The 22084-nt window shown below is 30.2% G+C and overlaps 2 protein-coding genes across 4 annotated transcripts in view; both read left to right on the top strand.

Annotated features, from left to right (window-relative positions):
* Positions 1-2460: 2460 nt before the first annotated feature.
* The window catches only part of LOC114376714 (pumilio homolog 2-like), a 28737-nt gene continuing 9113 nt past the window's right edge, over positions 2461-22084 (top strand). The window contains exons 1-10 of one of the 2 annotated variants that reach the window (XM_028334958.1): positions 2461-2695; positions 2817-3650; positions 4856-6375; positions 6452-6593; positions 6678-6785; positions 6899-7111; positions 7199-7309; positions 8004-8198; positions 8606-8780; positions 9043-9499. In XM_028334958.1, coding sequence (XP_028190759.1) covers positions 3006-3650; positions 4856-6375; positions 6452-6593; positions 6678-6785; positions 6899-7111; positions 7199-7309; positions 8004-8198; positions 8606-8780; positions 9043-9083 — 3150 coding nt within the window. In that variant the 5' untranslated portion in view covers positions 2461-2695; positions 2817-3005 and the 3' untranslated portion in view covers positions 9084-9499. Of the gene's footprint in view, positions 3651-4855; positions 6376-6451; positions 6594-6677; positions 6786-6898; positions 7112-7198; positions 7310-8003; positions 8199-8605; positions 8781-9042; positions 9500-22084 lie in introns of those variants that run through there. The other variant, XM_028334959.1, reaches the window with a different exon arrangement.
* On the top strand, positions 9654-16290 carry LOC114376716 (serine/threonine-protein kinase Aurora-2-like). Of its 2 annotated transcripts, none has more exons than XM_028334961.1 (5): positions 9654-11141; positions 11247-11319; positions 11437-11532; positions 11790-11857; positions 14760-16290. In XM_028334961.1, the coding sequence occupies exons 1-5, from the start codon at positions 11122-11124 to the stop codon at positions 14848-14850; spliced, it is 348 nt and encodes a 115-aa protein (XP_028190762.1). In that variant the 5' UTR covers positions 9654-11121; the 3' UTR covers positions 14851-16290. The 2 variants fall into 2 exon arrangements, with proteins under 2 accessions (XP_028190762.1, XP_028190763.1); XM_028334962.1 differs by lacking the exon at positions 14760-16290 and adding an exon at positions 12258-12777.

Here is a 22084-nt window from a genome sequence, read left to right as displayed (position 1 = left end):
GAATATTAAAAATAATATAAAGAGATTTAAGTATATCATATAAAATAATGCTAAAATATAATTGACAAAGGTCAAGATTTGGTGTTGCATTTGCAAAATGCTAAAATTTGAGAAAGCTATATTGAATATTTGTAAAAAATGACAAGTTGACAACATTTGCTAAAATTTGAGAAAGCTATATTGAATATTTGTAAAAAATGACAAGTTGACAACATTTGGTTTGGGATCCAATAATTCCTTTAAGTAAGAGAATTTCTCTTTAGAACAGTAGAATTTCTCTTTTATGAAATTCTTTTTTAAACCTTTTGTATCATCTCAAAATTTTTAAATATATTTTTAAACCTTCTATATTATTTAATTTAATACGGTTAAAATTTAAAATTAAAATTTTGAATAGTTTACATAATGATATTTCTCTTTTTTTTTTTTAATTTATTACTTTGTCATTATAAGCTTAGTAATTTAATTTGGTATTTTGGTATGGATCATTTAAATTATAACTTGATTTGATTTACATAAAATATTATTTTTATATTTTATATTTACAAAAATTTCAGATTATTACTAAAGATAAATATAATTAAGAATATAAGTTAAAAATATAAATTTTATATTGATATGCGACATCATAGAACTATTTAATGATATTGTGTGTTTGATTTAAATTTTGATTTGATTGAAGTTAACTAATCAATAATAACATAATTATTAATTAGTATATTGACTTAAGTTGATATTTTTATTTGATATATAAATTCAAATACTTAAAATAAATTTGTTTTTTTTTCTAGCACATACTTATATCAATTAGCTTGTTAGTAGAATTTTATTTTATTTTAGAGAAAAATTGGCTAAACGTAACGTTTGGTTTGAGATTCAATAGGTGAAATCTTTTCCCGCAACTCAGCAGCAATAGGTTCTTTAAGTCTTTTGCGTCATTTCAGTATGTGAAATGCTGGGAAAGTTTAGCAAACAAACAAACTTTCAATTCTAAATATTAGAATATATATATATATATATATATATATATATATATATAAAAGCATCCAAAGAAAATTGAAAAAAATACAGAAAATTTACCTTGCAAAAATACAGAATATATATATAAGATTTGATAAATTGATTTGTTGATGAAATCATTTTCAGTAATCTGTTATTATGATTATTAATTCGTAAAATACAAATTCATTAAATATACTACCTCGGGATTATTTTATAATTGATTAATAATCTATTTACTTTTTAAGATTAATAATTTATTTTGAATTAGAAATAATCAATCAATCATTTATTTATTTTAGGTAAAGATATACAACCTCCGGTTTGCAAGTTTTTGCTGTTAACTCGCTAGTGGAGGATATTGATGTAATTAACCCCCATATTGGGTATTAATTGAGTAGTTGCCAAGACCATTTAGAAAGAAAAAAAAACTACTTCCCATCTTATACATATTAAAAATAAAAAATAATATTTTTTTATCTTAATTATAAGAAATATATCATTACTTCATTATGATATTTGTTTTTTTATCCCTAATTATTGTGAGGTCTCTTAATTATTACACTTATTTTTTTATAAGATGAGTGTATTCACTGAGATATTATCAAAACTAGAGAACTCATAATCATTAGTTAAAAAATTATTATTTAAAAGAATAATCACCTCTTAAATCATTTAATATGATAAATAGTCTTAAAATGAAATAAAATTAAATTTTATGTCAAATTAACTAATTTAATTATTTTTATTGGTTTTGATAAATTATGTAATTATTTTTTTATATAAGATTAAAAGTAGTACTTTTAAAGATTTAAATTAATCACGGTATTAAGTCTTTATTAAATAATGCCCTCATAGAGTCACAATGTTAATCACAGCATTAAGTCTCATAGAAATAAAATAATAATTGAATAATATTCTAATACAATGAATAATAAAATAGAATATGTTTATATAATAGAATAATATTTATTTAAATGAATTATTTAATTAAATAATGATATTTAATAATTTTAGAAGAAATAAATATGAAATTATCATCTATTATCACCCATAGAATCAAATACTATTTTTATAGACAATAGAGTAGAAATAGATAATATAGATAATAGATATATTTACTTATATATTTTTAAAATTTCAAATAAACTAGAAATTATATATTAAATATTAATTATATTTTAATTTAAATAATATATATAATTTTGAACTAATTAGTTTATATTTTTAAAAATTATAATAATCAAATGTTTGATATTATATATATTATTATGGATATATATGATTTGACAAAAAATATATAAAATATTTTCTGGAATGTTATTTTTTTAATAACAAACAATATATAAGAGAACTTACAATAATCAATTGGCACGTGCTATCCTAACAAGTGAGCTATTCCCGTTGATAAATATTCCTACGTAAGATTATGTAGGATTATCAAGAAACTATAAAATTCCAATATACCAAAACGGCCCTTAAGGGTTTTGTAAGAAGCAGTCGCCGCCACATTGATTTCCCTTCGTTTTTTTTTTAATCTCAGTGCACCATTCCTCCCTCACTGTGTCTTGTTCTCTCGCTGTTCTTTCCGCGTTAATTTTGTTCTTGTGTGTGTATATATATATTATCCTTTGGAAAAACATGTCATAGGAATTTATTGTCTATAATCATGGAGACCAATTCTGGGGAACTTAGAGTGAATTTCTCAATCTCATTTTTTACTTGATTCTTGGGCTGGTTTTGTTTCAGCTTCAGAAGTGACTTCAGTGCAGTTTTTACGAGGAAAGTTTATTGTTTTTCTTTTTCTTTTTTTGCAGTAACTGCTAGTTAGAATTTTCTGAAGTTGTTAATATGGGGTGTGGCGGTTTACGCTCTGGGATAAGAAAAGATTGAGTTTTTGTGTAGTATTCCGGGTTAGGGTTTGATTTCTGCTGGTGGGTAGTGATTAGTATTAGCTATATGTGTTTGAGGATTGGTGGGTGGTGATCAAATTGTGATTTTGAAAAATGTTGTCTGAATTGGGAAGAAGACCTATGCTTGGGAGTAACGAGGGTTCTTTTGGTGATGAATTGGAGAAGGAGATCGGGATGTTGCTTCGTGAGCAACGCAGACAAGATGCTGATGATCGTGAACGAGAGCTTAATATTTATAGGAGTGGATCAGCGCCTCCAACTGTGGAGGGTTCTTTAAGTGCTGTTGGGGGATTTTTTGGTGGTGCTGCCGGTGCTCCTGCCACTGGTGCTCCTGTCGCTTTTTTGGAGTTTCAAGGGACTAAGGATGTGAATGGGATTACTTCTGAGGAAGAGGTTAGGTCTGATCCAGCGTATCTTTCATACTACTACTCCAATGTGAATTTGAACCCTAGGCTGCCACCTCCTTTGCTGTCAAAGGAGGATTGGAGGTTTCAACAAAGACTTAAAGGTGGAGCTTCAGCTCTAGGTGGAATTGGAGATAGGAGGAAAGTGAACAGAACTGATGATAATGGTGGAAGATTGCTTTTTTCTACCCCACCAGGTTTTAACATGAGGAAACAAGAGAGTGAGGTGGATAATGAAAAAACAAAAGGTTCGGCCGAGTGGGGTGGTGATGGACTGATTGGTTTGCCTGGACTAGGGCTTAGCAAACAAAAGAGCTTTGTGGAAATTTTTCAGGTGGCTTGCTTCTTCTTTCATTGATTGGCTAATTGACTCAGTGATGCATCTGTTTCTATTTTTCCTGTATTGTGTGACTTGGCATTTTATATTTTCATTTCATCGGTAACATGATTAATTGATGCATATGTTGTGAGGTTGCATATGATCTCGTTGTATTATTTTATGCTAAGAATTGATTTTTATGTTCTGATTTGTGGCATTGTTTCAAAATTTTGATTAATGATTGTAATTCTTGAGGGAAGTTAAGTTTTGATTAATGGAAGATGGCAGTGACATTTTGTGAATACTATTTTCATAGTGTAGTGCATACATAGTGTATCCTTGACTGTATACTGTAGTACTATATTGTCAACTGTAACATGTGTCAGTCTGGGGTTGTGAATCTCTCCAGTCTCCAGTGAACTGATTGCTGGATAACATCATAGCCATATTTAATTTATTCTATAAATTATAATATAATAAATATATCATTTTAATGGTAGCGATGGTTAGATTTTTCGCTGTATCTGCTGCAGGGAAATTTTCCACTGCAAAGGATTCATGCCATCAGTTTGTTAGTTCAGCTAATGGATTATGTAACTACTCGGTTCTATATCTGTTATACCTGAATTATTACAAAATATGTTCGACTGAAGTAATTTAGTTACAAGTTACAACAGTTTTTTCTTCACAGTTCACTATATATTCAAAGTTGTAGTCAGATTACAGTGTGGCATTCATTTTGTATCTTAAAAATCAGAATTTGCGGAAGCTCTTCCTGCTAATTTTTCTCTTACTTTCTCTCAGTTTTGATTCATGTTTTCTTCAAGAAATTCATTCCAGGATTCAGTTCATGATTCTGCACCATTTACATTTTTTCAGTCAATTTCAATCAAGCTTGAACAAGTATAGGTTGACTTGGCTTTACACTCAGTAATTTTAAAGAATTGTATAAACCTCAGTGATGAAGTGGAGTAAATGTTGTTCTGATCCTCCTGTCTTTTATTGCTATATCTATGAATATATGGTATATTCAGATTATTATTAGTTTACCTTTGCATTTTGAATGTTTTCTTGTAGCAATATTTATTTTTCTTGCTACTATCAATTGTTGACACTTCTGAAGTGAATTTACATATATTTGCTTTGATCTTTTTCTTAGATTTCTTTATTTTTCATATCCTTTTTCTTCTGCCCATCATTTACAACCAGTAATTGTGCAGGATGATTTGGGGCATAATACCTCTATCAGACGACTTCCTTCTCGTCCAGCCAGTCGTAATGCATTTGATGACAATGATATCATTAGTTCTGCCGAAGCAGATTTGGCTCATGTACACCGCGAGTCCGCACCCACTGATGTGTTAAGATCAGGATCAAATGTTAAAGGATCATCTGCAGCCCAAAATGTTGGCCTACCAGCTTCATATTCTTATGCTGCTGCAGTAGGATCTTCCTTGTCAAGAAGCGCTACGCCTGATCCACAACTTGTTGCTAGGGCTCCCAGTCCCTGCATCACACCTATTGGTGGCGGCAGAGCCATTGCTTCTGACAAGAGAGCTATTGCGAGTACAGATGCTTTTAATGGTGTTTCATCTGGCATCAATGAGTCAGCAGATCTTGTGGCTGCATTGTCAGTGATGAACTTGTCAACAGATGATGTGCTAGATGGTGAAAACCATTTGCCATCACAGATTGAATCAGGTGTTGATAATCACCAGAGATATCTTTTTGGTAAGCAAGATCATGGGAAGCAACATGCTTTTTCAAAGAAATCTGAATCAGCACACTTACAAAATTCAAGTAAGAAGAGCAGGAGTGGGTCAGATCTCAACAATCCATCCTTGGATAGGCAGGTTGAGTTACAAAAATCTACTGTTCCTTCGAATAACTCATATTTCAAAGGATCGCCTACCTCCCATTTTAGTAGAGGAGGAAGTATGCCACCCCAGTACCAGCCTTTAGATAGTACAAATTCATCATTTGGTAACTATGGTCTGAGTGGCTATGCTGGAAATCCAGCATTGGCATCCTTGATGACTAACCAACTTGGCACTGGTAATCTGCCACCCTTGTTTGAAAATGTTGCTGCAGCATCAGCAATGGCAGCCCCTGGAATGGACTCGAGAATTCTTGGAGGTGGTTTGGCTTCTGGAGCTGCTGCTCCATCTGATGTGCATAATCTTGGTAGGATGGGAAATCAAATTCCAGGCAGTGCTCTTCAGGCTCCTTTTGTTGATCCCATGTATCTTCAGTACCTGAGGACATCTGAGTTTGCTGCAGCACAACTTGCTGCTCTCAATGACCCTGCTGTGGACAGGAACTACTTAGGCAATTCATACATGAATTTACTTGAGCTTCAGAAAGCTTATCTTGGGTCTATCCTCTCTCCTCAGAAATCCCAATACAATGTACCGCTGGGTGGTAAATCAGGCAGCTCCACTCCTCATGGTTATTATGGAAATCCTGCATATGGTGTCGGATTGTCTTATCCAGGAACTGCAATGGCAAACTCTGTTGTATCCACTTCTCCAGTTGGATCTGGAAGTCCTATTAGGCACAATGAGCTGAATATGCAATTTGCCTCTGGAATGAGAAATTTAGCTGGGGCCATGGGACCTTGGCATGTAGATACTGGGAATATTGATGAAAGTTTTGCTTCTTCTCTGTTGGAAGAATTTAAAAGCAATAAAACAAAGTGTTTTGAGCTTTCTGAAATTGCTGGTCATGTTGTTGAATTCAGGTATAGTTTTTGCTATTGGCCATTTTATGCTGCCTCCCTGAAAAATTAAATTTGATTATTTTATTATCATTGGCAGTGCGGATCAATACGGGAGTCGATTTATTCAACAAAAGCTTGAAACAGCTACTACAGAAGAAAAAAACTTGGTTTATCAGGAAATCATGCCACATGCCCTTGCTTTGATGACTGATGTCTTTGGTAATTATGTGGTTCAAAAGGTAATCATCACTCTTGCAATTTATTTTTTCTTTCTTGAATCTTGCATCAACAGTAGTTGGCAATGCCATAATGGTATAATGCAGTTTTTTGAGCATGGACTTGCATCCCAGAGAAGAGAATTAGCCAACAAACTTCATGGGCATGTTCTGACACTTAGCCTTCAAATGTATGGTTGCCGTGTCATCCAGAAGGTATGGACAATATATGGTTGCATTAGTTGATATGTATATGTTTGACTCTCTCTGGAATTTTCTTAATGTCTTATAATTTTCTTTTGTTCTTTCAATTATATACCCCTCTTTAGGCCATCGAAGTTGTTGATCTGGATCAGAAGATAGAGATGGTTCAAGAGCTTGATGGTAACGTCATGCGCTGTGTACGCGATCAGAATGGTAATCATGTCATTCAGAAGTGTATTGAATGTGTCCCTGAAGATGCGATCCACTTTATTGTCTCAACATTTTTTGATCAAGTTGTCACGCTCTCAACCCATCCATATGGTTGCCGGGTGATACAGGTAAGTTCTCTTTACTGTCACTGCTTATGGTACTCTTACTATGTACCTAAGATCATTTGCCATATAAGAATACCTTGTTCGTGACAGAGAGTGCTGGAACACTGCAAAGACCCTACAACACAACAGAAAGTTATGGATGAAATTTTAGGAGCAGTTAGCATGTTGGCTCAGGATCAATATGGCAACTACGTTGTTCAGGTTTATAATTTTTTCTGACTAGATTGTTTGGGCTTATTTTTATTGCCTGGTAGTGGAAGCATGCTGTTATGTTTCTCTTGTTTGTTTGGTTTACTTGAGCATGATTTTCTGCATGTGCACTCTTGGCTGCAAACCTGCTATCAAGGATTTCTTGAAAAATAGCCCTGATAATCTTTTTCTGGACTTTTGATGGACTGTCGTCCCACAATTCTCATGTCACAATGTGTTTTGAAGTTACTCTCCTCTCCTTTATATTGAAGTTTTTATACAGAAAATCTGTTCATTGACAATAAAATATGAATGTATTTTCCTTTGGCTGGCTTCTAATCTTTACATAGTGTGGTCCTTATCAGTAAATGATATCATGAAACCTTTCAACTAGAAACTTATTTCTCTTGTTTATGATTTTCAACTGAATTTATTGTGAATGTCTTTGGAACACGTGGAATGCTTCAGTGACAATTTTTACTATTTATAATTCTTTATTTTTAAAAATCTGTTATTATAGCTTCCTACCGTATTTACTTTATGCTTATTATAGCATACCATCCATGGTTGGTTCTCCCATTCGATGCAGACTTTCTTGTCCCTACACGCCACTTCCCTTATATCCCTTTACTTCCTAAATGTAATACTGTTTGCTCTTCATGTGGGTTGATCTCTTGCTTTTGGTTTCTTCTCTCCTTGATAACAGCATGTTCTGGAACATGGGAAGCCTCATGAGCGTTCTTCTATAATAAAGGAATTAGCAGACAAGATAGTTCAAATGAGTCAACAGAAGTTTGCCTCCAATGTTGTGGAGAAATGTTTGACCTTTGGAGGTCCTTCTGAGCGCCAATTACTAGTGAGTGAGATGCTTGGCTCCACAGATGAAAATGAACCTCTTCAGGTGTGTTGAACCTTCTCTTCCTATTATATTCCTGCACCTGTATTTGAGGCAAATTAGAAGGCAATGCTAGTATACATTGTTAGGCCCGCTGTAGCCTACTTTTAGGTTAAGTACCATCATAAATGATCAATAATGATCTTCATGTTTTACGATGCATTTGCATGAACTCAACTTTCAACATCTCTGGGCCTTCTTTTCATCCAACATCTTCACGTGATTGAACAGAACAATTTTCACATTTCCAGCCTTGAACTTTGATCAATAGAGTTGTTATTTATCAGTGTGGCAAATGCTTTAGTTAACTCCCACAACCTGTAAAATAGATCTTGGTTTGTCACTTGTTCAAAGAGGCACTTCCTTCTTCCCCAGTTTTGCAAAATGATGAATCAGATTTTTCTTATATACAGGCAATGATGAAAGATCAATTTGCAAATTATGTTGTACAAAAGGTGCTGGAAACTTGTGATGATCAACAACGTGAGCTGATTCTGTACAGAATTAAGGTTCATTTGAATGCATTGAAAAAGTACACCTATGGAAAGCACATCGTTGCACGTGTAGAAAAACTTGTAGCTGCTGGAGGTAATTACTCTCCTTCCATGTCATTCCTAATTTGCATTCTTTCACACATTTTTATATTTCACCACCCATCTGCGCATTTGGAGCACACTTTCATTGATGAAGTGCTCCTACACGATAAATGCATACATGAGATAACATGCATGGAAACCAAGCCATTCTGCTGCTTGTAATTGTATCATTATTATATGTGCACATTTAATTTCAAGATTATTCTTATCATATGTTGAGTTATTATTATATTATGTCATGTAATTTGTTGCAGAAAGGAGAATAGCTGCTCAGGCTCCTCCTCAACCTGCTTAGGTGGCTTAGAAAAATAATCTTGTACAGCTAACTGAGGCTAGTGTGAGCTTCTTCCTCTTTGTCTCCCAGATCAAGAGGTTATGTTTGCCTATCTCTCAAGATGGGTTGTAGCCAATTGGAAATAAAGTTGTCGGTTGTATTGCAGAACTGTACATTTTGTAGCTTTTAAGTTTATACAAAGAGTTTAAGCTAAGCGAGATGAGGCTCTCATCAGTTGTTTTAATGCACCTGATGCCCCCTGCTGCAGAGGAGATAAAGTACTATACAAGCCTTTTTATGGTGTAAAGATTATAAAATGGTGAGGTAGTCTATAAGTTGACGACATGACTGTACAAAATGATGATGTTCTTGTCTAGACGAGGCCAGTTTTTTCTTCTTTTCTTTTAATCATCTATGGTTATTGACTTTGTTTCCCCTTTCAAGAGTATAATTTTTCTTGCTAGTTTACTTTTCCTTTTCTTCTGTTATATCGATAATAACTTTTCATTATTAAATGTTTTTAAATCACGTCTAAAAGGGGAGAAGCACACGCATAAAGTCTATATCCTAATAATAAAAGGACAACCAGCAAGCATACGTGTTGTTATCGCAAATAATACACGCTTCACAAAACGCTTCTTTCTTTTCTTTCGGCAATCCGTACACTCCCATTTTGCGCTTACGTCCATTTTTTTTCAAAATTTTTCAAAATCCAAAATTTATGCTTTCTTCTTCTTGCGCTACCTACTTACGTTACCTCTACACCTCTGAGCTAGCAAACCTACAAGGTCATGTCGTCAAGCTAGGATGCTTCTCATCCTGATGATCACCCTTATTCAGCAACCTCACCTCATTTCTCTGTGTCCTGTATTCACTAGCTCCGACGACCTCTTGAGTTGTGTGTTTTTATGTAAAACCTAACACATCACAATACAATAGAGACTCTATCCATTAAGACCACTCTTCAAAATTTCTCTCTCCATCCCTTGCGCTTCCATCCATCATGGCCATTGCAATAGAGACTTAACCTCAACAACATAAGATCTCTCTCTTTCTCTCCATTTTTTTGTTTCTTAAATCTTGGGTTTTCGTATCTTGAAACTAAACTATTCATCTTTGTGGAATTGATTAATCGGCAACAAAACCTAGTGATGGTTTTGATTCGTTTGTGGTTTGTTTTGTTAGGATTCTTTGGAGGCTTCGGTTCAGCTGCGGAGCAAAGAAGGTGGACACTAAATGATTTCGATATCGAAAAGCCTCTTGGAAGGGGAAAATTTGGTCATGTCTATTTGGCCAGAGAGAAGACTATGAGTTTGCGATTATTTTCAGATTTTCTCTCTCAAATAACAATTACAATACTAATTCCTGTTGATTGTGGATAGTTCGTAATTGCGCTAATTTCTACGGATTATTTCATTCCCTTCTTGATTTATTTTCCTTGTGTTTACATTTGTTTGGGGAAAAGTTTGTTTGTGCTATTCTTGGTTGCTTTGGTAAGCTTTGTATGTGATTTTTGCATATTTTTTTATATTTCTCATTGAGGATTTGAATAAGAAACTGTTTAGAGGTGTAGCAACTCAAGTTTTTGAAGAAGTTGGTTTTTGATGAGGTATTACAATCTTTGTGGTAAAGTGGTATAGGGTTTTTCATCTTTACCACCACTGTTCTTTCGTCTAATTGAAAATTGCATTTCAACACAAGGACCATAGGGGCGTGAGTTGCTATGCATTTTCCACAGTTAAACCCCAAAGAGCTACTACATGAGCATTTAGCGTGTCTTCACCTAACAGGATTTTGGAATTGTTGGTTTGATCATAAGAGCTATTGCATTATACATGAGCTTTGTTGATTTCTATATATCTGAAATGGTTTTCTTCACCTTATTGTTTTCACATGTTAATTTAATTGTGAAACTGAATTGTTGTTTGATACAGAGTAATCATATTGTTGCTTTGAAAGTACTCTTTAAGTCAATTGCAACAATCCTAAGTTGTGCATCAACTTCGACGTGAAGTTGAAATACAGAGTCATCTCCGACATCCCCACATTTTGCGCCTCGATGGATACTTTTATGATCAGGTATGGTTTTTTTAATGCTGATATTGCTGAAGAGGTTTAAATTCATTGCTATTGACATTTTCTGTGAAATAACTTATTTGCATAAACGAGTTTATTTGATTTTAGAGTGGGACCCAAAGGTGATCTTTACAAGGAATTGCAAAAATGCAAATATTTCAGTGAAAGACGTGTAACTACTGTAAGTATATATCATACAACAACATTCCTTCTTTTCCTCTCCCCATATGATGTTGTTTGTGGATTACAAAATTCCATATTGACTGACAAATTAATGTTTATTTTGTGATTGAGGCAGTATGTTGCATCATTGGCCCGAGCCTTTATATATTGCCATGGAAAGCATGTAATACATAGGGATATTAAACCAGAGAACCTTCTTATTGGTTCACAGGTGATCTCCTATACCCAGACTGCTTTTTCATATATGGTCATTTGTTTGTTATCCTCAAATTGTGCTCATTATTATGTATTATTTCATTCACTTCTTGATTTCTGCAGCTTGTGTCTAGATTTTCTTTCATGATTATTTTCATTTTGTTCTCTCTAAATTTTTATAGTTTTATTTGTCAATTTAATATACATAACATGAAACATGTTTTGATTTATGAGGTTTAAGATAATGATACAAAATTTTGGTTCGATGTGTAGATACAAGAGATTTATAGAGCTTATGGTTACTTTTTGAAGAAGGATTATGTGATAAAGGAGAAACATTTGTAAGTTGATTCTCAATCTCCTTCCTCACTTTGCTCTTAATGATCTTAATAGTGTGTTTGTGTTCACTTTTTTATTTTTAGGACAAAGCTTTGGTGTTGTTTCGCATATGCTTTTATTATTGTTCTTTAATTAGAATAGGAGTTTCACCTTAGTAACGAATGTTAGCATTTGATGGAAATCTTTACTACATGGTTTACCTGAGTGAAACTCCAATTTTGATTGGAGAACAACACCAAAAGCACCAATAGAACTACATCTAAGTTTTGTCCTTGCCTTTATTATTTTCTATAACTATTAATGTTGCTTGAGTACTTTATGTGCTACACCATGTTGTTTAGGAAGTTGGCAATGAAGTATTTATCAAAGGAAAATGTAACTAACTTGTATTGTTTGTCTCAGTTGAAAGTAGCAGATCTCTTATTTAGTTTTTTAGTTGCTAGCATACCCAAATGCTTCAAGTATATTCCAAGGTACTTCTGATATCCTGGATATGTTGGCATTCTACTCCTACACTATATTTAGTAAACATATACTATGTCTTCTATACAATGTGATATGTATTGGCCTTACCTTTCAAGAATCCAAGATTGAAGGTATGAATTAAATGTCTCTTTATACACACCTCATAAATTTGAATCATGTGGAATGAGTTGAGTCTTGACTTTATTGTGCAGTGGCTTTTATTGGTATTCACTTTGTATTCCTCTTTTGAAAACCCAAGCCAGTGTTGAGAATGGATCTATGTGATATTTACAAATGTTATAAGAATTTTGTCAAATCCAACATATATTGGATAACACTCTTTACCTTAAACTGCTCCTTCCTAAATTTGATTTTAGGGCACATAAAAAGGTAGAATAGCATACTTTGTGTCAATTTGATGTTTAAAAGGAAAAATACAATTATTTTGTTCTGAAAATAATGAATCAAAATTTTGTCTTATGCTATAGAATTGTAATGTACGAATCTTGCCTTATTGAGCTTAAAATTCTAATGTTAATTTATACTATGGAATTGTAATATAAAAGAACCTTATGATTGACCCGAAAGCTAAAGATTTGGAACAGTGTGTTTAAGAAAACTGAGGAGGTAACAAACATCGAAGAGGAATCTTGATACAAACACTTTCTGGAATGTTTCAAATGGATGAAAGTTTGAATCAACTACACGATTGTTTGGTGGGTCTGAACTGAGTGTTGGGATTACATTTTAGTTATTGTTTGGTGGGTCTGCTATTTAATGTTTATGTAATAGAGTTGATATTAGCAGAAAAAATAATTTAAATTTAATTTGATTAAGATATTTAAATTAAAATGTAATATTTTTTTATCATATCTATAACTTAATATGTTAAAAATTTATTAAATAATTTGTAGTTGTGTAAGAAAGAAATGATAATTTGAAATAAAATTTATATTTCTATTAATTAAAAATATATTATGTTATTCAATATATTCTTAATCAAATAAATTAACCTATTTTATATTTTCTTTAGTTTTATTTCTTAAATTAATTTTTATAATGAATAATTACACCCAAAAAAAGGTAAAATGAAAAATATAAATAGTATATAATATATTGGTCATGTTATATTGATGTATTTAACTGAATGGTTGTATGCGATTAAAAAAAACGAAGTAAATGTGTGCAAAAAGGAATATGAGATTTATAATAAAAAAAAATAACAAAAGTAGATAAAAATAAGATTAATTTATTAACTTTTTAAAAGAAATAGTATATAATTATTACAAGATTGTTTAATAAAAAGAAGATAAAATTTAAGTATAATATTAAATTCAATATTATTTGGTTATTTTAACATCTATTAGTTATAGAAAAGTTATTTAAAATCTTATATTATTAACTATACTTAAATTCAACATCAAGCAATTTAAATCAGTTAGTTAAATAATGTGTGTTATTTGTTATAAACGTCTTAACACCTTAGTTTGATTTTTATTATAATAAATAATATTTTTTATAAAAAAAATAGAAATAGAAATATATTTTTTATATTAAAACAATGTCATTTTGATATTTTGTCTGTACCATAAACGATTTATATACATCAATTATCCTATTGTTCATCTCAAAGAAGATTTTCAAAATCTATGTTAAGTATCTCAATTCATCCAAAATTTATGTATTTATGTAATTATCATTGTTATTAATATTTATTTTTTCTTTTCTATATTTGTTTATCATCATCATCAAGAACTAGAGACGGGAATGAAGACAATGTTAGAGAACAAGAATATGGAATAACATACAATCTCGTGATGCTCTATTATCATGCTTATCTTAACCATTATTTATACATTTTTTTAAAATAATTACATATAAACATAAGATTAAAGAGTAAATAGGCATTTGGGTCCCTGACTTTTGACCCCTTTTGCAAATTAGTCTCTATCTTTTTGAAATGTAAAAAATAGTTTCTATCTTTGCATAAGTTTTGTAAAATAGTCATTGTCGTTAAATTTAAAAGTAACATCGTTAGTGAGGTGCATTGTTGGCAATTTTAGTTTCACATAGACTATCTGACAAATTGTCCTAGATTGTGACACGTAAATTGGACTTTGATGTAAAATTTAAAAATTTGTCAAATATTTTCTTCTTCACTTGCTTCTTCTTTCTCAAATTAGGGTTTCTAAAGCTTCTCACAAGCTAAAATCAATTTACGTACCAACTTCTTTGACCCAAGAGAAACGATTGCGGATCTTGTACCCTCCTTCCAACGAATCCAACCCCTTTAAGATCCTGTTGGGGGTAGTACACCACATTGTTCCTAGGCCTACTTGACATAAACGCAAACACAATCATAAATAAAGATAAATTTGTTAGTACTGTACTTTTTTATTGTAAAAATAAAACCCTAACTACTGGATCTACATCATCAAGGCGGCCACAACAACGAATGCAATGGCGACAACAGATCCAGAGGTGGAGACTCTGCAAAGGTGGGCGTGGCTGTTGGGGCCAAGATTGGTAGGCGTCCGCATAAGAGGTGGTTGGAGGAGAGACTTTGGCTGCGATCGCTTGTGACAGCAACGACAAGGCTTTGAGAGTAGCGACGGAGGAACCTGTCAGAGATTGAGCGAGAGAGGAGGTAGTTGTTTTGGCCATTGTGAGACTCAACATAGCTCTTGCAGTTGAGAAATTTCAAAGGTAGTAGTTGGTGTTTTCTTAACAGCTTTTGCTCCAGACCTTGAACACCACCCATCTTATGTCCTTGAAAAGATATGCTTCTTATAAGTTTTGTGTTGAAAATCTTTAATCTTTATTTTATTATTCTTTATATGCTCCTTTAATCTTTATTTTGTGTTGAAAAGATATGCTTCTTATAAGCTTTTGGGTACAAGAACCACAACCCTTTCTCTTGGATCAAAGAAACTGGTACGTAAATTGATTTTAGCTCGTGAGACAAAAAACTTCTTCACTTGTCACATGGGTTTGCTTACATGGACAAAGACTTGCCACATAGACATATGACTAAAAGTGGGAATTGAATTTTAACGGTAAGGACTTATTTGCATAACGAATGTAAAGATAGAAATTATTTTTTACATTTCAAAAAGATAGGGACTAATTTGTAAAAGGGGCCAAAAGTCAAGGACCAAAATGTCTATTTACTCTAAGATTAAATAATTTTTTTAATTTTTTGGGTTTAATTTTGTTTTCTAAATTTTAAAAAATACTTTGATTTGTTCTCATGCTTTTATTAAATCATTTATCATATGACATTGTCAAGATGATGCTCCAAATTAGTCTTGTAATTGTTTTTCAATATATTTATGATGAATGCATTTCAATATATTAGTAGTTTTAGATTTTTACTTCATAGTTTAGTCTTTTGTAAATAATATACCAACAACATATCGAACAACAATAACCTCAATAAAATTAAATATGTATTTTATTGTTTATAAAATTTTTAAAACATGGATAACCATGGATATCATCAAATATAAATCGACAATGTTATTTTATAAAATATATTATATACTTCAATCATATTAGTTTTTGTTCTCATTAAACAAGGTCTACACAATTACAATTAAATGTATACAATTATACTATACATTTAATTTTACAGCTTACTCGTGTATCCGCACGGATCCACCTATCTGAATTTGGAAGGGAGTACAGAATGCAAGATTGTTTACAATCATTTGAGGAAGATGCAAAAATTGGTTGTGGATGCATAATCACAAAATTTGGAAGTTGGAATGCAAATTATATTTGAGTTATCATATGCAACATCTAACTTTGTTTTATTTTGGATTTTTTTGTAATTTAAGTACATTATATTATACTAATATATGTAAATTTTTGTTTATAACTCTTGGTGGTGTATTTTGTGGGAAATGATGCTAGGATTGCTTTTGCTAGGAATTTTTTTGTGAACTTATCATTTTGTGGATAGACAGTTTATTATATAAAATATACTATGTATTCCAATTTATTACATTCAATTTTCATTTAAGCCTTTTCAAGGATGACTTTTGTTTTATTTTTAGAGTTTTTACAGCTTTGAATGATAAGTTGTGCTATGTATAATTACAGTTGGTTTTCAACTCAGTTGCTTGGTTCATAAATATTTAGTAACATGTGAAATATTGTATCTTGTGTTTTGCATTTTAGAGGTTTTAGTTTTAACCTTTCCTAATAATCTTATATTAATTTTAGTTCTCATTTACTAATTTTTACAACATTATAACTAAATGTATATAATTGTACTATACATTTAATTTTGCAGTTTACCGATGCATCCGCATGGGTAGTAATCTAGTTTATTTAAAAGTAGGGAAAGGCTAGGGCCATGTCTCCCACCATGGGAAAGTGTATTCTCACCATTAGATATATTAATTTTTAAATAATAGTTGAGATTTTTTTTCTTTATTTTTCTTTTTTGTCATTATTTTTTTCTATCTTTACCAATTTGTCAGATTCCATTGACCCATCCTACCCTCTCTGTCATCCGACAGTTCCTTCAACAATACCTTACACAACGTCGACAACATTGTCATGGGATTTTGGAAGTTGGAAGTCACAATTTGATACCTTGTGGGATGAAATGCAGGGGCTATTGATAGGTCTAAGAAGTATGGATTTGAGTGAGTTAGTGTCCTAACGATCTAGGGTTGCGTCCTTGAACTAGGGCATTCATTATCCCACCTTAAGCACTCTGAGACTTGCTTAGCATCACCAAAATTGATGTAGTATATTATACTTTCGAATAGTTATGAGTGCTCAAATGTGTAACATTGTTTGTTTCTCGAGAAAAATAATAATGACGACATTGATGTTAGTATTGTTTATGGAAATATATGAGCTCCCAATTCCCTCTTGAGGATTGTGGATAAACATCAATGGAAGTATGGATCCATATGAGATTGATCAAGTCATGATAACTTAGTTCAAACCCTTGGGAATCATGCATTCATATTATGTGTTAAATTAAGGCTCAAATATTATTTTTTATTCTTGCAGTTTAACGTTTTTTATTTTAGTCTTTGTAAAAAAAAATTCGTTTTAGTTTTTGTAAAATATTTTTTTTTTGTTTTTTATTCTTAAAATGCTTTAGATAGTGCTTATTTCAGTGTTCAAGCACTTTTTTTTATTGTTCTAAAATGCTTTAAGACAAAAAAAAACAAAATAAACACATTTTATAAAGACTAAAACAAAATAAATATTGACAGGAACAAAAAATATATTCAAGCCTTAAATTAATTATGTGATTGTCACAGACAATCCTCTGAACCTTGTGTAAAAAGTGATTTAACTCACTCATTTCATCTTTTCTTTGTGTATGATTGTGGTACAACATTGTTTTTAACATATGGAGATGAAAGATGTGCAAAAGGATAAGAAAAGACACAAAAGATGATATTCTAGAGGAACAACCATTCCTAGTTGTAGATGAAAGATAGTACCACTACTATGATTTAGTTTTTATTTTCATTATAGAGGTTTATTTTTATTGGAAAATATTAGTTTGTTAGATTGGTTAGAAATGTTAATTAGAGGGATTCGAACCCAGTATCTCTCCCCACTTTCTTCCTCTCTTCATCCATCATCTCTTAACTGCTAAAACAATCTTATATCTCCTTCATTATAGAGGGTTAGTTTGTCTGGTTATGTATGTATGGTATGACAAAAATTATTTTATTTTACCACTTTCGATAACTATAATCATATTGATAATAGTGATGTATGTATTAAAGTAACATTTTAACTTTTTACAAATATTTCACAAATTATTATATTACCCTTGTGATTTGATTTCAATAAAGGTTTTTAAGAAAATTCATAAGTTTTAACTTAAATGAAATTCAATTTCTAATAAGATAATTAATTGAATATAAATTCTTATAAGTATTGAGCTTAAGAGTCAATGTGATTTGGGTGTCACAAAAGAGATTGAACTTAATTTCACTTAAACCAATGCATATAAGTTGTTTTTAAATAGTATGGTTAATTAAATATATTTGACAAGTATACTTAATTCCTGCCAAGTAATATTTGTATCAAACCAATTTTATGAAATAACACAACAAGGAGAAATAAATTTCATTAAGGTTGTGTTCGGTTTAAAGGAGAGAAATAGAGTAAATAAAAATAAAAGAGAAATAACTTGAAAAGAAGAAATAGAGTAGAAATAAAATTATATGTTATGTTGTTTGTTATGAGTGAAATAGGAGAGAAATAAAGTAAAAATAATATTGTAAAGTTGTTTGGTATGAATCAAATAAAGGAGGGAATTAAATTAAGACAAAAAATACTATTATGCCCTGGAAAACGAACAACACATGTCTCATACTCACAAATGAAAAAAAAAATACAAGGGTATAGAGGTCATTTTTGTGAAATGATAGACTTAGTCCTCTTTTTCTTGTTTGATGCACAAATAGAAATACATCGTGTGAGACCCACTCTTTTCAAAATTATTTTGTTTTCTCTCTTTTGACACCAAATGTCTGTGGTTCATTTATGTCTTCGATCAATTGTTTCCATCACCGATAACAAACACAACCTTCTTTTTAAAGACATAAACTCCTATCATTTCATGTAAAATAATGTTGTCAATACAAGATGAACTGAAATAAAAAAAAAAACATGTGGACTAGCAAAAGATCTTGATGCTTTTGCTAAGCAATGAGCAATAAGATTGGTTTGTCTATGAGTATACTATGTTTCACATATAACAAACAAATGTTGTAAGCTTAAAATTAAAATTATGGGAGATGTCAATTCATCACATAAACAATGTTTGCAAATATTTTACAATATGAAACCTACTTTTCGAAGTTATGGAGTGAAAAAATGGAGCAATTTACACCACATTCTCACCATTATATTCCAAGAAAATAAATGGTAATGATGGAAAAGTTACTCAAGGTGTAAGTTGATCTCTCCTTATATATATATATATATATATATATCACCTTTTATCATTTTTGATACACATATTGTCAAGTCACAAGATATTTATGTCTTAAGAGAAATTAGAACCTTTAATTATTTTGATTAGATGCAAATAAATACAAAGGTTAAAAGTTACATCTTATGCGATACATACCATGTGGTATACATCATGCATCTCATGTATCAGACGAAAACATGATCAAGTCATGATCTAATACAATGTTAAAGGATGACATTTAAGACTTCATTTATTTCTCTACGTCTAAGATTCATTTTACAGAGATTATCTCCTAGGGTCCGTCGAATCTTATAAAAAAAATAAATGAAACTTTGTTGTGCAAACATGCTCTGACCAAAGAGAAGTGATTTTCTATTGAAGTGTTTTACACGAAAGCCAATCAAAATGGTTTTGCTACATAAAGAAGGACATGCATTTAACATTTTAATGCAAACATTAAACTCTCCAATGAGCATAAGCATCATACTCAAGCCAAAGTGAAGAAAAGTTCCCATTAGAGATAACTAATACTAATATCTATATATACCATCAACTTTGAAGAAATGATTAACGAACCAACACACTATCGTTCAAAAAATTTAATTGCATTAATTTTTCAGCATTTTTTTTCAATGCATACAAACAAATATTCAATCAGGATTCATCTTTTATCTCGTTGCAAAGGATAACATTGAGTATATTCATAGCTAAGAAAGATCACGATGCAATCTTGTTAAGAATTTTGAAATTTTGACACTTTGAGAAACAATAACTCTTTCATTTGCAAGAAAAATAAAGTTTAATAAAAAAAAATTTCATTCCATAAAAAATAATTATATAATGACTAAAACTAATAAATATAATATTCATATAAGATTTCTTTAAAAAAGATAAAATTATTATTGATTTTATAATTTAAAAAACCAGGAGATAAAAATTGATGGTATGATAACGAAATTTTGATAAAAGTATAATATTTTTTAAAAAAATCTTTAGAAAATGATACGTTGGTATAGATTTTATTGTTTTAAAAAAAGTCAATAGATAAAAACAATTATATATGACTAAAATTAATAAAATATAATCTCCAGATAAGATTTATTTTTTAAATTTCAAATTTATAATTTAAAAAAGCCAAGGATAAAAATTGATTATTTTTTTATAGGAGATAAAAATTTATATAGTTATTAAATTTTAAGAAAATATAGTATTTAAATGGGTTTTTTAAAAAGAGAAAAATTCTATTGATTTGATAGTTTAAAAAAATAAAAAAATAAAACAAATTATATAATAGCTATAATTTAGCCAGAGATAAGATTTCCTTAGAAAAATAAATAAGAATCTATCTTTTATAGGCAAATTGGATATCAATCCCACGCTGCTGCTCCTACACTGGGATTTTGTAATTATATAAAATAATAAATAATGATCAAATGATCTATAGTCATTTTTTTTTGGCTTAATACTCTAGTTTGGAGTTTTTGATTAATTTAAAATTTAATTAAAATATAAGTAAAGTCTGACAAAAAAAATATTATTTTTACTAAAAATCAAACTAACTATGACCTTAACTTGAAGTTGTTAAATTTGATATAAGCAATCACTTTATCACTTTCGAGAAGACAGATGAAATGGAGTCAAATACTTTCTTGTGCATGATTTTTTTTTTTGTGTGTAGACCACAAATGTTTTCTTGTATTGAGTTTGGTTGAGTTATATAAGATTATTATAGCCATCGTTTTTAAAATATAATTGCTAGTTCTATTTTATGACATACACGAACCTTAAAAAATGTGTGATGTCCGTGGTTTATTAAATGGTTATGTTTTGAAATTATGAAAGCGCATAATGTATTTCAATTGCTGCGTGATTTCCATAAAGTTATTAATTATTAGTTTTTTTTAAATGTATCAATAATCACTTTTAAGTAATATCTAATTTATCTCAGGAAGGAAATTTAATTAGTTTGTTTGGTTCATATTTTTAAATGTATTGATTTTAGTTCCCGTAAACTTAAAATATATTTTTGTTGATTCTTAGTTATAATATTGTTAGATAATAGTATGAGGTGACTAATAGACTTAGTGTTATATTTTGATTATAATTGAATTAAATAATTTGTGATAGGCAAAATTCTTCAAAATGAATTAAATAATTTATAACAGTTAAAATCTCCAAAAATTACAATCTAGTCAATTTTAATCTTTTGAGTGTGCTTGGCATGATAGAAAGAGAAAATAATTAAGTATGTTGACTATGTAAAGAAATCATCTAACAAAGTTAATACCTAAAAACCAATAAAAATATGTTTCATTCATACAGTGATCAAATTGATAAAAAAATTTATGAGAATAAAATTAATACTTTTCAAATTTGACAAGTAACTCAATCATATTTTTTATCCTATTTTTTTAAGCTTCAGTTTTATTTAAAATTAATTATTTCTTCCAATAAAAATATATCTATAAAATAATGCATTATGTAAGATTAATTTAACTTACATAAAATTATTTTAATAATATTAAAAATAAATAAAAGTATTTAAAATAATAATTTTTAAAAATATAAAAAATATTTGATTAATAAAATTTTATCTTAACAGTAATTTACATTTTTCCCATTTTCTTAAAAAGAATATAATTAAATTAAATAAACTTATATTGTTTAAAACTAATATTTTAATATTTTATAATAATAGTTTTAAAACAAAAAATGGAGTTTCTTTATAATTTTGATTTTTTATCAACTTTTGTTTAGTTATCAATATTTTAAATATAAAATAATGAAAAATTCATTAAAA

Source organism: Glycine soja, chromosome 11 (assembly GCF_004193775.1).
Source record: "Glycine soja cultivar W05 chromosome 11, ASM419377v2, whole genome shotgun sequence".
Classification (NCBI taxonomy): Eukaryota; Viridiplantae; Streptophyta; class Magnoliopsida; order Fabales; family Fabaceae; genus Glycine; species Glycine soja.
Note: the sequence above shows the minus strand (reverse complement) of the source record. Positions and strands in the feature narration are given on the sequence as shown.